We start from the raw sequence: 16,876 nt of genomic DNA, 5'->3' as shown, positions 1-16,876 counted from the left end.
ACAATAAAGTAGCAGCGCAATACTGAAACATAAGAATACACTACTAACAATGCTTTTTGTCAGTAATGTACCGTTTTGTTTTAGTATTGCATTATTTCATTTGTGAAGCCACGGCTAATGTGACGAGCAATTAGTGCCATGTACGGGAGTGCATTAATGGCCACATACACGGCAAAATGATAGAGGCTACGAGTGACTTGAGAAAGCAACTCGGCAAGGCAGTCAGAAACACAAGAGGAAATGTGACAGTAGTTCCATCAAATAAGCATTCACCATTGAAATCCACTGGCAAAATAGCAGCTGAACTTCAAGTGCTACCATCAGCACTGCATGGACACATCAAAAAAACTTCAAAATTAAAAGATTTAGACTGATGTTTGTGAAATAATTGTCTGAAAACCAGCTGTAGCTTGACACTATTTCTGAATGACATGCCTTACTGAAGAGTGCTATTTTCTGATGAATTTGCAATATATCACATTTCACAAAGGAAGGATATGGTTTTCTGGATGAAGGAGATCCCCATTACGTGTGTCGGACAGGAACCTGGCTCACATATGATGGGGGCAAGGCTGACATTACGATACCTGTTCAGAACACATTTTTTGAAGAGTTTATCAATGGAAATTCTTATTTGGACATGTTGAAAAGACATAGTTAATACTTCATCTCAAAGACAAGGAAGTCATGGATCACGTGTGATTAGAGCACAACCAGAGCTGTAGCAAGTTTTGCTATTCAGGTGTGTGAGTTTCTTGAGGAACAATTTCAAGGCCAATAGATTGGACGTGGTTCGGCAAAATCTCGAGCCCTGTTGAAACTGCTACCAGAGGCCGTGTTCAAACAACTCGTTATGGAGAATAATGAAATCCCATATGGCTCAACATTGGTACAAGAATAACAAAGAATTGTGCACGAGTGTTGAGGAAATCTTTAAAAGTAAAACTCCTCACAAGGTTGACAAGATGTCAAAGAGGACATGGAGATGTGTAGATATATGTGTAAGGGATGAGGGTGCACATACAGATCTGTTGGGTACATGGTTTTTAAACATAGTTACTCCAAAACACAATATAATGTTTCGACCTGTGGGTACGGGAACTTCTCGAACACACTGTATATCTTTAGCACAATTATTACACCATTAATCTATCTGAACATTGTAAGCATACTGCACATTATCCATTAGGCTCTTGTATGTTTCCACTGTCACTCTGAATGATACAGCCCTACTTCAGTTTGATGCAGCTCTCCATGCTCCTGTGCTAGTCTCTTCACCTCTGCATAATTACTGCAACCATCTGAACCTGCTTACACTGCCCATGCCTCCAGTCTCCCTCCACATTTATTTATGTCCAGGCTTTCCTCTGCTAGCAAAATGACTATACCGTGATGGCTCGGGAAGTGTCCCAACAACTGATCCCTTCTTTTAGTGAAGTTGTGCCTTAAATTTCTTTCTACCTCATTTGATTCAGTACCTCATCCTCAGTTATTCAATCTAACCATTTAATTTTCTTTATTCTTCTGTAACACCATATTTCAAAATCTTCTATTATCTTCTTGTCTGAACTGTTTATTGTCAATATTTCACTTCCATACAAGTTTGAGTGATCACGATTTTAAAAGTGATGACCAACATATGACAAAGATTTTAAGGAAGGTTTAAGGGATATTTGGTCACAATAAGTTTCAATAGGACAACTAAATTATGTTCTTAGAGTGGGCAACAACTGAGATATAAATATTAAAAAAATGGCATACTTTGTTTACATTTACTGTATCATGTCATACAGAATCATATTTTGGGGTAACTCTACAAAACACTTTCGTGAGCCTTTGTTACGTATTTTATATCATAACTGCTTATTGGTCCAAGGTAAGTTCACCTGTGGCTTGCTGCCAGCACTCACTGAGAAACATTTCCCCCTCATACATGACCTTTAGACGCATAAGCTGTGTCTTTCTTTCCCCACTCCTCGCATTCCCTTGAGCCAAACCATTTTCTTTCTGTAGAAGCAAGAACAGAAAAACTACTGATTAGCATATGAAAAATGTTCAAGATTTGTTGGTCAGGGAATTTTAACTATCAAATAAGGTAGCCAGGCAAAAAAAGGCTATAATATGGGAGATTCCAGTAAATATGGGAGATTCCAGTAAATATGGGAGAGTTGGTCACCCTTGTGCAAGTCTTGCACTCTACACAAATGCCTTGAGGAAATAGTTCCTAACATTTAAATTTATATTCATTATCAACAAATTTCTCTTTTTCAAAATGCTACTCTGTCAAGTCAGTCTATATTTTATATTCTCTCTAATTCGGTCATCACCAGTTATTTTGCTGCCCAAGTATCAAAACTCGTCCTCTATTTTTAATGTTTCATTTCCCAATATAATTTCCATAGCATCACTTAATTTAATTACTGTCAGCATATGTACCTCAATTTTACTGTTTAGAGCCATTCTTTTCCCCAAGTGTTAAACTATCTAAGGGTTTTTACGTTTTTCCAGAGATTGTTCTAATTATATGAGTTTCTTATGTACAACTGAACTGGCTGTGAATAATTTAAAGTGACCACCAACTTGGATGGAAGAATGGCAAGGAAAACAGGGAGGATGTAGAGTCAGCAGTTATATATTTTCATAATTATTGCTTATCCTCCCCAAGTCAATTTTCTTTGGCAAATTTTGTATTTACCTTTTCTCTTTTACTTGACAAGGAAAACACAAACCTTACAATTATTTATTTATTTCTCTGTTTATTCACATGCTGTGTGAATTTACTTTTCATTGTGGCTTCATTCATGCTGTTGGTGGTTGCACAAGATAAAATCAATGGTGTGCATTAAAATATTAAATTTTGTCTCATAGGTGTTTACATCAGAGACTATGCACGAAATGGATGTAAAGTGGGTGTCCTCGGTGACAAATTCAAAACAGTGCGGACCTGCCAACATTACTGGAGACCATATGTAAGGCACTTCGAATGGTTGCAATTTGTAACAAGATTTACTGTTTTGTGTTACTGCTATTACTTTTCACATGTACTGTACAATACGGCAATTCATAAGAGCAGTAAAATGATAAAGTTATCATCAATATGTCATTAGATACTTGTAGTATCATTAGATACTTGTGTTCATTATTTACTATTTCACGTACACTAGAATGTCAACAGTATTAGTTGAAGAAATAAATTAGTTTTGTAAATACTGGAGCTTGAGCCACATATTGTTTATTGCTAGGAATCCATCACAAGGAAATATAATAATGAAACATCAGAATTTGTTGACATTGATCGTCTGCTTATGGGAATGGCAATGCAGATGTGTGAAAGAGAAGATAATGTGATTGTTGAAGATCTCAGAGGTAAGACACCTCTTAACAGTAGTTAATCATTAATATTAACAGGTATTTCAGCTAGCTAGTTTTTGCCTTAAAGGTACCATACCCTTGACGGATCTTCTACATGATGCAGTCCATTTAATATGATGAACAACAGAATATATTACAAAATATTCTATAAATATGATTGAATTGTAGTTATGTTTAAATTAAGTAATCAGATCTTTTATTTTTTGCTACTCTTCCAATATTTACTTTTATCATTCTTTTTAAATTTCTAAATTTTGTATTATTGTTCTGTATTAACATTTAAGTTAAAACAGGACAAGTACTGAATTCCCGCAGATGAAACATATACATGCATACACACTTCTGGTGTCTTGTCTTTAGACGTTAGCTGCTTATCTCCACTCTGTAAATTGATAATACAATACTGCACAATATTCTACACCTTGAGTGAACAGCTGATTGCAGGGAGGTGTGTTATCAAATCAGGGTATAATTTAGATACTTTGTCAGTCTCAAATTTTTAATTCATTCCAATATTCTAGCTCAAGACTTCCTATTTTTCACTGCCACTAATGACCTCAATGTCAGCAAGACATTAAACCCAGTCTTCATTCCCTTCTATTTTTCAGTAATGAATGATTTTCATGGTTGGGACCTATGAAACAGGTGTCTATTAGCATTTGCAGTCTCAATGTTTGTATATCCCAGAATAATGCTGTTGTCATCATTTTGTCATTTAGATACCCTAAAACTTTATTCATAAAACCATAGATTCCTTATTTGGTTGACAGATCATTTCAGAAACCACACTGTCTTTTGTTGACAATATTGAATCTATCTAAACGTTCCAAAATTCCTGTATACATAAGATTTTGCAGTATCTTCAAAACAACTGTCAGGAGAGAAATTGGCCTGTAATTTGTAACTTTTGTTTTTTCGCCTTTCTTGAAGAGGAGTTTCACAAAAGCATATTTGAGTCTATCAGATACAGTTCCTTGTTGTAAGGATGCATTGACCATGTGGCTATGTACATCACTTATAGAAACACAGCACTGTTTCAACAAAGTGTTAGAGATATTATGTACTCCAGTGGAATTTTACTCTTCAGAGAGATTATTATTCTTTCAATTTCAGATACTGTGACAAGGCTAAGATGAATCTTACCGATATTTCTGGGAGTAGTCTTTTGCATAAGACTCAACAATTTATTAACAGAGCCCTTATAGCCTATTTCTTCTGACACTGGCAACAAGTGTTTTTTTTGGAAATATTGACTCTGTTTTCAGAATTGAATAAAAGATTTCCTTCATGTTCAATTTTGAATTCTTCTAAAGTTCTTTTGTTCTTGCAAGTATCCCTTCTAAAGATATTCCAAATAGTCTTCATCTTGTTATTAGAGTTATTAATTTCTTGTCCTTGTTCGTAATATAATGCTTCTGATTTTGGTATCAACTTCAGGATCTTACAGTACATTTCATAATGACCAATTCTTGTTGTGTCCTTTGACATTGTAACTGCCATTCAAGCAATCATTCTTCTTGCACTCCATATGTCACAGGAACAGAAAGAAACTCAACTGTAATGTTAAGTTCCCTCTGCCATACACTTCACAGCAGGTTTCAGGGTAAGAGTGTAGATAAAGTGTAGACATAAGAGAAAAAGAAAAGAAACAATAATGTTTAAAGGAACTGAAGGAACAAGAGGGGGAGGGGGAGGGGGAGGGGGACAAGCAAAAGAGAGAGAGAGAGAGAGAGAGAGAGAGAGAGAGAGAGAGAGAGAGAGAGAGAGAGAGAGAGGGAGGGAGAGAGAGAGAGAGAGAGAGGAGGGAAGAAAGTATGGAAAAAAATTAATGGAGGGGAAAATAAATGTAAATTAGTACATAATATCATTCAAAGAACTGCCATATAGGAAAAATGGGGGGTGGGGTATGCTTATGAGAGAACACAAGTGAGATGGGATGAGACGATTTGTTGGAAAGAAGGTTGCTATGTATGTGGTTTGTCTCTTGAGGCATGTTGTAGAATCATCAGTATGAATGTGGGGACATCCATCCATATTGGTGAAATAGAGAGACTGATCAGCACATGTGAGCTGGAGCAGAAGCACTATGTGTAACTTGGGCAGCACAGTAAACCAGAAATGGCCAAACCTAGCCTGGCAGTAGTCAGCCCACCATTTTGCAAGAAGCTCACGGGCGTGCCAAGCTGTCACAAATACAGAAATGGAAAATATGAGAACCAATAAAGATTTTAGTGACACGACTGAGAAGATCAGCTCAGAGATGCCAATGTCACAGTTGCAAGTGATCCCAGACCAATGAGGCACAAATGTTCACCAGATAACAGTTCCTCAAAACTAAAATGTAATCGAATTAAGAAATGGCCACAAGATAACTGCAAAACATGGTATCACTATTTCCTTGCAGAAAAGGATCTGCTTTAACTACAGGCTGCTAATATGCTGTTGCTTGGAAACCATATATTAAAGTAATAAAAACAACAGAATCTTATAAAACTGTTCCATCACAGGCATCTTGATTTTTGCGTGTCTCATGGCAGTGATCATCACATAAGTAATGGGAACACTTCAAGGAAATGCTGAGAAACCTGAAGTGGCAAATACTTTATGATAAACTCCAGCTGTTCTGCAAAAATCTACTTACAAAGTTTCAAGGACTAGTATAATAGAGGAGTCTAGGAATATACCACAACCCCCATGTATTGTTCCCAGAGGGACAAGATTAGACTTACTACAGTTAATTACAGAGGCATTTAAGCACTCATTTTTCCCTCAGTCAAAACGCATTTATAAAACTATATGAAATCATAATAAGTGATACAGTTGGAAGAATCCTCTGCCACACACTTTATAGTATACTAGGAAGAGGGAGGGGGGATGAAGTACCACGAAGGAATTATCTAAATGGGACAGAAATTGGTATATGTGACGTACACGTGAAGTCAAATAAATGATGAGTACAATTTCAGAAAAATTGGAAGATTTATTTAAGAGAAAGAGCCTCACAAATTGAGCAAGTCAATAACACGTTGGCCCATCTCTGGCCATTACGCAAGTAGTTATTCAGCTTGGCACTGATTGATATCTTAAGTGATATTGTTCCAAATTCTGTCCAAATGGGGCTTTAGATAATCTAAATCCCAAAGCTGGTTTGAGAGCCCTGCCCACAGTGTTTCAAACATTTTCAATTGGGGAGAGATCCCGTAACTTGCTGGCCAAGGTAGAATTTGGCAAGCAGGAAGACAAGTAGTAGAAGCCCTCACGCTGTGCAGACGGGCATTAGCTTGCTGAAATGTAAGCCCAGGATGGCTTGCCGCGAAGGGCAACAAAACAGGATGTAGAATATCGTTGAGATACTACTGTGCCATAAGTGTACCACTGGTGGCAACTTAAGGGGTCCTGTTACAAAATGAAATGGCAGCTCAGACCATCAGTCCTGACTGTCAAGCTGTATGGTGAGTGACAGTCATTTTATTATCCCACTGCTGTTTGGGGGCACCTCCAGACACATCTGCACTAGTCATAGGGGCTCAATTCAAAGTGGGACTCGGCACTGAAGACAATTTTACTCCAGTCAATGAGATTCCAGGCTGGAGATGTGTCTGGAGACACCCCAGACAGTAGTGGAATACCAACTCGACTGTCGCACACCACATAGCCAAACAATAAGGAGTGGTGGTGTGTGGGGTGCCATTCTTCTTATAGCAAGGCTGTCATCCACAGTACCCTTACAGTACAGCAATATGTCGACCATATGCTATGCTCCATTTTGTTACTCTTCGTGGCAAGACATCCTCCACTTACATTCCAGCAAGGTAATGCCTGCCCATATGTGGCAAGAATTTCTATTGCTTGTCTCCGTGCTTTCCAAACGCTACCTTGGCTAGCAATGTCACTGGATCTCTCCCCAATTTAGAACATTTGGAGCATTATTAGCAGGGTCTTCCAAACCTCTCAGGAGTTTGATGATTTAACCAGCCAATTTCACAGAAACTGGCACAACATTCCTCAGGAGAACATCCAACAACTCTACCAATCAATGCCAAGCTGAATAAACTCCTTGCATAGGGGCCACAGGTGGACCAACGTATTACTGACTTTCTTAATTTGTGAAGCTCTTTCACTTGAATAAATCATCCAATTTTTCTAAAACTGTAATCATTTGTTAGTCAGTAGATGTACAACACATCTACCAAATTACCTCCAATTCAGATAATTCCTTCTTGGTACATCATTTATTTCTGTCTTAGTGTGTATTTGCAGTGTTTGAAAGTAGATATAAAGGGCAATGGAAACAGAAAGTAATATACGGGGCAGATCACCATCTGTAAACAATAATTGTGTCACTCTGAAAAGGACTAATCTAAGAGCTTTGAATTGCCAGATTTAAATTTATAGATGATATTTAGTTCTACAGAATGATGCAAGCTAACATAAAAAAGACTGTACTCAAAGTGACACTAGTCACATATCCCACAGACTTATAAAAGTGATACCAGTTAACATCCTGATTGAACATCACAGGAGACAAGGACAGCAGTTTGACAGGGTGGGATAGAAACTACAATCTTATGTCAAATCATTTATCCTTTAACATGTTGTCACTCTATGGTTTCCCTTAAATCCAACTTTTATCACTGCAAGTTGCCATTAGCATTAAATTATATTTATGGTCACACAGTGTACTTTATTTTCAAGGTAGAGTATTCGGTCCCTTGGAATTTTCACGTCGTGACCTCATGGCTCTGAATATTCAACGTGGCCGAGACCACGGGCTGCCCGATTTCAACACAGCTCGACGGGCATACAAACTGGAGCCTATCGAAGACTTAACATATTTCAAAGATAAAGTACCTGTAAGTATTCAGTATAACTCACTATGTAACTGTCAGCAACAATTACTTTTTTGTCAAAATTCATGCACAGAGAAACCTGTTTTTTAACATTTTCTTTACAAAAATAAACAATAAACATTTGATATTTGCAATTACCAAGCAAAAATGGGAAAAGGCAATCAGTCACTTGCAATAGTTTGTAGGTAGGATGGGTCACCCGCCTTTATGTAATTATTAAACATCATTACGGCTGTCAAAAATTGTTTTATTTTTTACTTGTTGTGATTGCAACTTTGAAAATTAACTTATGACCAGAAAATAAGCCATACTTTCTATCTAAATTTCACCCTCAAAAAGTAACAGTGTGGTTTATATTTGCTACCTTCTCTTTTTACATACCTTTGCTGTAAAAAAAATATGCTTGTCTACAACAATACAACTGGTGTCTGCAACGGAAACTGTCAACAAAGCATTTTGTTAAGCAACAATGCAAACTTTTACTGGTATTTTATCAGCATTAATACTTTGTAGAATTGTAGGTCTACCAATATTTTTTGCTAGCTTATAATTTACTTTCAATTGGATACTGGTAAGAAAGCCAGTTATGATGATATGTATGACCATTTGGAGTGAAAAGCATCATCAAGACAGGGAATTTGATGCAATTATGATGCATGCTTGCAGTCATATGTTATGCCAAAACCACAACCAACAAAGAGGCTGGAAGAAAGTATGGACTGGACAAATCTAATGTGCAATGTTGGATTGCTCAGAAGAAAAATGGAAGAAGGCAGTTTCAACAAGAAAATCATCCAGGAGACCAAAATGTGGCAAATATCTGGATCTTGAAGCTAAGGTTCGTTCCTACGTGTAAGATAAGAGAAAAGATGAGATTCCTATCTCACGAGAAGTAATCCACTGAAGGCTGTGAAAATCACAAGAGTCTTAAATGTACCACAAGGAGAACTCTGTCCAAGTATTGGTTAGTGTTGTCAGTTTATGCAGAGAAATGGCCTTGCTCTCCAATGACATGCTATACTAGCACAGCTAGTGCTACACTACCACTTCCAGCGGTACATCATCCAGTTGTGAAAGTGTCACAGCTTTTTCATCGAATTGGCAATGCTAGCGAAACACCAGTTCTTCCTGACATGCTGAGCAATACATGAAAGGGGCAAAAAGTATCCCATTAAAAGGAACAAAGAATGAAAAAAATTGGGTAATTGTGGTGTTAGCAGTTACAGCCAATGGGAGAAATTTATCCCCTTATGTCATTCTTAAGAGAAAAACTGTGCTCATAGAAAACTTTCCTAGAGGCTTAGTGATTTGCAGCCAAGAAAAGGGCTGTATAACAAAGCAACTGATCTTTGGATGGCTGTCAACTGTTTTGAATTGCACCCTGGGGCAAGAGATTCATGCTGGTTTTGGAGCTTTTAAGGAACATCTAATTGCTGAAGTAAATGATAAACTTGCTGTAAGAAAGACAGACTTTGTCAAAATACCCAGAGGAATGACTTCAAAACTACAGGCACTAGATGTGACCATAAAACCTTCAAGGACAACCTTCGAAAAATGAATTCAGATTGGCAGCTGGAAGAAGGCCACACCCTTACACTGTCTGGTATGATTAAGAAGCCATCAGTTACTCTTCTGTGTGAGTGGGTTCTTGCTTCACAATCCTCCATATTGCCAGGTGGTTCTATAAATGTTGCATATCAAATGCACAGGATGGCAACTTCGATGATGTATTGTAGGAAGAGAAAGAAGAAAATTATGGCAGTGAGGGTAATGAAGTGAATATCAGTATTTATAGTGATGAGAGTATGTAAGGCAAAATATGGTACAGTTATGTTAGGTGTCAATGTGTTGCATCTAATGTTAGAACAAATGTTTATGGTAAATAACTACATATTACATGTTAAGTACCAACAATATTATAACCGAGCGAGGTGGCGCAGTGGTTAGCACACTGGACTCGCATTCGGGAGGACGACGGTTCAATCCCGCGTCCGGCCATCCTGATTTAGGTTTTCTGTGATTTTCCTAAATCGCTCCAGGCAAATGTCGGGATGGTTCCTTTCAAAGGGCACGGCCAACTTCCTTCCCCGTCCTTCCCTAATCCGATGAGACCGATGACCTCGCTGTCTGGTCTCCTTCCCCAAAACAAGCAACCAACCAACAATATTATGAAAAAGACAGATTGCTACTCACTGTTAAGATGACACATTAAATTGCAGACAGGCACAATGAAAAGACTGTCACTCACTGAGCTTTCAGCCAAAGCCTTTGTCAGAAAAGACAACATACACATACACTCGCATAAACAAGTACACTTCATGCACACATGACTGCTATCTCCAGCCAGAATTAAATTGTACATATTTAAGTATATATGAATTTCTGGTAATTTTTCTCTTCTCAGTCAGTGTGCACAAAAAAAATTTTTATACAAATTTCTTCCTCAAACTTCAGGAGTGCGGCTTATATGCAGTGGTGGCTATTTATCTGGCCAATACGGTACTCATCTTCAAATAGCTGGAGTGATATTGTCTCCATAACATCCATCTGCCACATTTGGTATCCACTCATCAAGTAGAACCATACAAGTTATAGTTTTGTGCTTATTTGTGTACTTATTTGTGCCTGTGTGACTTGGGCACCATTCATATGTAATTAAGTGTTTGGATTAGTGGCTGTATTTGTGCCAGTGAACATTTTTGCATTTGAGATTTGTCAATGCTGCTCACCCTCAGTTTCCCTTATTTTATATACAACACTTGAATAGTATAGAATATTTTATTCATCTTTCAATATTTTCTCATAAAACTGGCTTTGTGAAAGTTTACAGTGGAGTCAAGTTGTATACAATAATCAATTACATACATAGAAAATAAACAGGTTGTTTAAGAACCTAAAGATTTTATCACTTAGGAAAAAACATATATTATAATGATTAGTTTCTAGGAGCTTCTCAGTTGAATAGAGTTCACTGTATTTTAGTACTTTTTTAATATGCTCTTATGGTGTATATTAAACAGTTATAGTACATATACAGGCTGGGTGCTGTCATTACATCGAGACATTCGAACCTGTTTGTGTATGACAATCTGGGCGATAATTCTATCAAACATCTGACTGACTTCTTCTGCCATCTGAAAATACATTTAGCTCATTGCTCCTGAGCTATATTCCATACTGCAGACAGGGATGGAAGAAAGCAAAATATCAGTGGAGAACAACTGTTTGCTCAAACTGTTCATTAATTTATGCAATTAAAAAAGTACACCACCTAGTTTTCTGCAAAGATAATTAGCATGTACTTCCCAAGAGAGTTTTTTATCTATGAACAGTTTACTGTTCATTTTAATTTTTTGTTGCCTTTAGATTAAAAATTATTTCTTTTGTTTTTGTCTGGTTTATGCACAGCTGACTTGTTAACACCAATGACTTGTCATTTGCATCATTTCTCTACTGTTAGCAAGTAGACTTCGCAAACTCTCACCCATGGTTATTAGTGTCTTGTCATCAGCAAATAGTATAGTCTTATATGACACATAATTCAAAAAGTCATAACTGTGAATAGACAGCAAAAGCCCAAGAACAGAGCCTTGTGGTATTTCTCGTTTTATTGTAAGTATTATTGATCTCTGCTTATTTGCATGCACAAGCTGTAACCTACTGCTTAAATAAAATTTGAATAAACTGAAGATTGCTGAAGTGTAGCCTTCATCCAATCGGCAGTGTGGGGGTGGGCATTACTGTGCAACAAGATGATTGTGTCTGACAGACCACAGGCAAACAGCAAAGCCAACAGTGGAAACATCCCACATCTCAACTGTGAAAGAAATTCAAAGCTGTTAGCACAAGTTCCGGTAAGGTCATGATGACTTCCTTCGACTGCAGAAGCCCTCTGCTCATAAGTTCCTTGAGTGTGTAACAACAATCACTGCACAGCATTATGAAGCCACTCTGTAGAAACTAAGATGAGCCACGAAGTCAAAATGGCCAGGACTGCTGTCAGATGGACTCATCGTAATGCACAATAATGCCTGTCCCACACTGCCGAACGGATGGAGGCCACGCTTCAGCGATTTGGTTGTCAGTCATTGCAACATTCTCTGCACACCCTGGGTCTTTCACTGTATGATTTTCATATCTTTGGCGACCTGAAGAAAGACATGCATGGACACTGGTTTCAGTTGGATGAGGAAGTGCAACAGTGAGTGCGGTTGTGGATCCATCAGCGACTGACTGCGTTCTACATTACAGAAACTGGTCATCTTGTCTTCTAGTGAGATAACTATCTTAATGTGAGTGCTGATTACTTATGAATAGAACCATTTCATGGTCCCACTGTGGCGGGTGTTTGGTTTATTTCACTGTCCCTTATAGTACCTGCTAGACGGTAAGAGAAGTGGCATTTTGCTTTCCTATATAATTAATGATGAAATTACTAAGTCCAAAATGGGATAAAATTTTCATACACCAGTATTGGCTTTCCTAGCATTGCAGCACAGCAAACCATACTGCAAATGGTGTGTCTTGGCAAAATCTTGGCACTATACCATTGAAACTGCATGTTTTTGGAATATTCAAGTCTTAATATATTATCCAACAAATATGGATCGTTAGCTTCTGAAACACTGAAATTACAATGTCAGCTGCTCAATTTGCTGCTGTCAGCCAATTGCAGTGACCACAGGACACAACCAATTACAGCGAGCACAGTACATGTGATATAGTCAACCAAGGATGACATGACTATTTCGTCATGAATTCGTACATTATAGAAATAAGAAGAATTATGCTTTCACATATAATTTTGGTTGTCACGAATATTTGACACTTTTTATCCAGAAATGCCATTAGTTTAGGTTGCAAGAGCACAGCTTAAGTTCCTATTCTTGTTTGTGAGAAATATTTGGCTGTTTTACTCCAAATATGTTGTGGTTTATCATGACTTCCACTTCCATGGGTATGGTTAGGCTTGGAAACACAACTTACATTGCTGGGAATGAAGCAATTTCATTCATATTCCTTGTTGTTATAAATATTTGCCTGCTGTTCTCCAAATAGGTTGTGATTTCCAGGAGTGTGGTTAAGCTGTTCTATTCCAACTATCTTGCAATTTCCGAGGGCTAGGCTGGGACACAAAAGCACAGCTTGAATTTCCACAACAAAAAAAAAAAAAAAAAACTGGTGTGTTGACAAGAATAATCTTTAGTATAGCCCTAGGTCTGGTTTAGGTTGAAAGTGAACAGTCTGGTTGTGAGTTGCCAACAAATGTGAAAGCAAAAATTCTGGTTGTGGTGACAGATGATCTGTAGTACAGCTCGAGGTCTAGGTTAACTGTTTGGTTGTGAAATGGCGAAACCTCTCAAATGTGAAAGGAAGAAATCTGGTTGTGTTGATACAGTGACCTACAGCTTAACCCAAGGTCTATGTTAAATTGGAAGATAACACTTCATGAAGTGGCAAAACCTATGAATATAGAAGCAAAAATCCCGGCTGTGGTTGCAACACTTATCTTTAGTTTGGGGCACATCAGTGAAACGTATAATCTTGCTTGTCATGAATAATCAGCTGTTTTCCTGAACATGTCACAATTTCTGAGGGCGTGGATAGGCTGAAAACTAGGAGCACAGCTTCAACTGATGGAGACAATTATTTGTTATAACTTAGATTATAAATTTGCTGTTTCATGAAACTGACGGTATTTAAGCAGAGGTATAGCTTGTTGTAGCTAGTTTGTAGCATACCCCTAGCACTCACAGGTGAAATGTGGTGTTATCATATGACCAGTGTCAATACCATATTGAACATTATGACTTATCATGAAATTTGGGCCCATTTAAAGGTGAGTATCATTTGCCTAGTCATAGTTCAGTCTAGAACATGGAGTTACGGGTGCCTTCCATGTGATGCTGCAGTTTATATTTTAAGCAAAGCCAACCAATCATGATGTTGGTGGAGCAAAACATTCTACCTTAAGCAATGGACAAACACTTTGTAATTGTTTATCAAACAAGGACTCTTTCCATTGTTGGTGCTGCCGTACATAGTCCCACGGTCAGTGTGCAGTGCACATCCGCAAACGATGAACTGAAAAATCGCTGGCTTCTTCACCACGTTGGTCTCCATGTGTTATATGACAATTGTAAGGCTTGTTACAAATTTGTGAATTTTGTATCAAGTAGGCAATGAAATATTCATAACAATTAGGATGACCAAGAGTCATCATAGAAATAGACAAGGCGAAATTTGGGAAAAGGAAACATGATGCAGCCCACGAAATACGTGGAAACTGGGTGTTCTGTAGAGTTCAATGAGGGCAGAAATAATGCTTCCGTGAGAATGTTAAATTTTGGCCCAACTGAATGTTGATAAGAATAACAAAGACAACATTTTTCGTGGGCTGACAATTGTTAGTGACTGCTTCAGCTCATACAAAACTTTTGTTACTGAAGGTTTTCAGCATCTTAGTGTGACCCATAGTTCGAACTTTGTAGATCTGAAACATTGTTCCATTCACAAACAGAACGTGAAGAGAATGTGGTGGGACATCAGAGGTGCCATCCCACAATATCTCAGACAGAACAAATGTTTCTTGGGTTACCTAGCTGAGTACATATTGTGTTGAGCAAGCAAAAAATATTATACCACTGTTTGGTGAGGAGGGAAAATTTCACTGCAACTATGATGCAGTCATTCTTTTGATGAATGCTGCAAGCACAATTAGTAATTACAACTCTGTGTCTTTTGGGGAAACCAGTGCTTCCACTGTCCTAAACATTAAAAGGTATGTTATAGCACTGTTTTGGGTACTGTACACTACGTATTTTACTTTGGAACATCTACTTTATTCCAGTTTGATGCTTAAAATTTTTTTGTAGTTTGAGTGTTTGCACATCAAAAATGTGGTGATGTGACTGTCCAATTACATCACATGTTATGTATGTACTCTGATTCTGTGCTGTGATTGGCTGCCAGGATCTTGTCTCCTGTTCTCTGATATTGTGTTGTGATTGGCTGATGAGACCACGTGTCATGTGCTCTGATTGTCAAAAAACACATCGCAATCTTGTGTTCAGAGTTTCTGAAGCTATTGTGTAGTATTTGATGGATTTTGCAGTAATCATACTTGTTATTCCAAAAATATGCAGTTCAGTGATACAGCATGTTAAAGATCTATTCAAGAGATAACTTTTTTTCATTTGTTGTACTACAGTGCCAGAAAGCTCAATACTGATGATTTAAAAAAAAACCGTACCCAAAATAGTTTTCTATTTTGAAACTGTTAGTTTGTATATCGAGTTGTGAATGTCATTTAAAGTGATTAGTGTCCAGGTAAATTTCTCATTTGTTTGTTTTGCATGAGTGAGTGAGGTTTCTATATCTACAGTAGAACTACTGAGTGCAGTGGTGGTGCTAGCATTATTATTAAGTATTCATTGTGAGTACCACAGTCAATATCGAGACACTTTTCTTTATTGATATTTGTAATTTCCTTTTTAATGAAATTGTAGACTACTCCTTTACATTCATTTCTGGAATTTGAAATATACTCATCATTTGCACTGCGCTTACCATTATTTGATTTTGGACCTGCAGTGGTTTTTTATAATTATGTAATTTTCCCTATCCCAGTCATTTTTATGAGGCTTCTCTTTCAGAATTAGTAGTAGCATTCTGAGTATGTTAATTTGTGAAGTGCACCACTTGTTGGTATGATACTGCCTATGTGTATTATTAGTGTGGTACATTTTGTTTACAGTGGGCTACGTCTTTTCTAGTATGTCCTTAATCTCTGTAAGAAAAATGGAAAGGCACTTATCAATTGTTTTATTATTATCATCCACTGTTACTCCCAGGTTATTTGTCTTGGTCCAGTATTAAGAGTTGAATTTTCTGTTTGAAGCCATTGACTTGTATGATACAATATGCCTAATTCTATAACATCACATTCAAGAGTGTCTCTGTATACAATACTAATTACAAAGGGTGCCCAAAAAGTTTTGCACGGTTGTCTCTAATTTTTTTATTTTTTACAGGACGAGAATGAAATTTTTTGTGAACATACTTGAAACATACATTGAGCCTACTCAATGTAGCCTCTATCAGCAGTGACGCATCTGGGCAAACGTTCTTTCTATGATATAAATGCACTTTGGTAAAATCCTAGGGATTGACTTTTACACCATCGCTTGACAAAGGAAATAAGGTCTTTCTCACTATCAAATGTTTTGCCACGCAGGTGGGCCCTCAGACGACCAAAGGGGTAAAAATCAGACGCAGCCGAGTCCAGACTGCAGGGAGGATGAGGAACAATTTTCCAACCCATTTCCTGATTTTCTCCTGCATCATAAGGGCTGAATGCGGTTTGGCATTGTCACGGTGTAGTCTGGTAAGCTGTCCCTGAAGCTGTGGTCTGTGGGTCTTGTCCTATTACACACAGTAAAGGTCCCGGTTAATTGCTAAGCCAGGTTCCAAAAAGTCACTGTCGTCGATGGTCTACCACATTGTGGATTGTCCAGTAGAGAAATCACCTTCTTTAAACCCCTACAACCACCGCTGGATATTGCTGTGACCCACTGTGTCCTCGCCATAAACAGGGAGCAACTTCCTGTGAATCGATGTGGGAGAGTCATCGCCGGTCTTGAAGAGGAACTCCA

General features: G+C 37.8%; 2 protein-coding genes across 7 annotated transcripts in view; one reads left to right on the top strand and one right to left on the bottom strand.

Annotated features, from left to right (window-relative positions):
- The window catches only part of LOC124622094 (GPI mannosyltransferase 2-like), a 387,261-nt gene that overhangs the window by 201,691 nt on the left and 168,694 nt on the right, over positions 1-16,876 (bottom strand). The window lies entirely within an intron of this gene.
- The window catches only part of LOC124622093 (dual oxidase-like), a 252,302-nt gene that overhangs the window by 70,727 nt on the left and 164,699 nt on the right, over positions 1-16,876 (top strand). For both annotated transcript variants that reach the window (XM_047147673.1, XM_047147674.1), the window contains exons 9-11: positions 2,869-2,969; positions 3,243-3,366; positions 8,068-8,225. In XM_047147673.1, coding sequence (XP_047003629.1) covers positions 2,869-2,969; positions 3,243-3,366; positions 8,068-8,225 — 383 coding nt within the window. The remainder of the gene's footprint in view (positions 1-2,868; positions 2,970-3,242; positions 3,367-8,067; positions 8,226-16,876) is intronic.

This window comes from Schistocerca americana, chromosome 7, assembly GCF_021461395.2.
Source record: "Schistocerca americana isolate TAMUIC-IGC-003095 chromosome 7, iqSchAmer2.1, whole genome shotgun sequence".
Lineage (NCBI taxonomy): Eukaryota > Metazoa > Arthropoda > Insecta > Orthoptera > Acrididae > Schistocerca > Schistocerca americana.
Note: the sequence above shows the minus strand (reverse complement) of the source record. Positions and strands in the feature narration are given on the sequence as shown.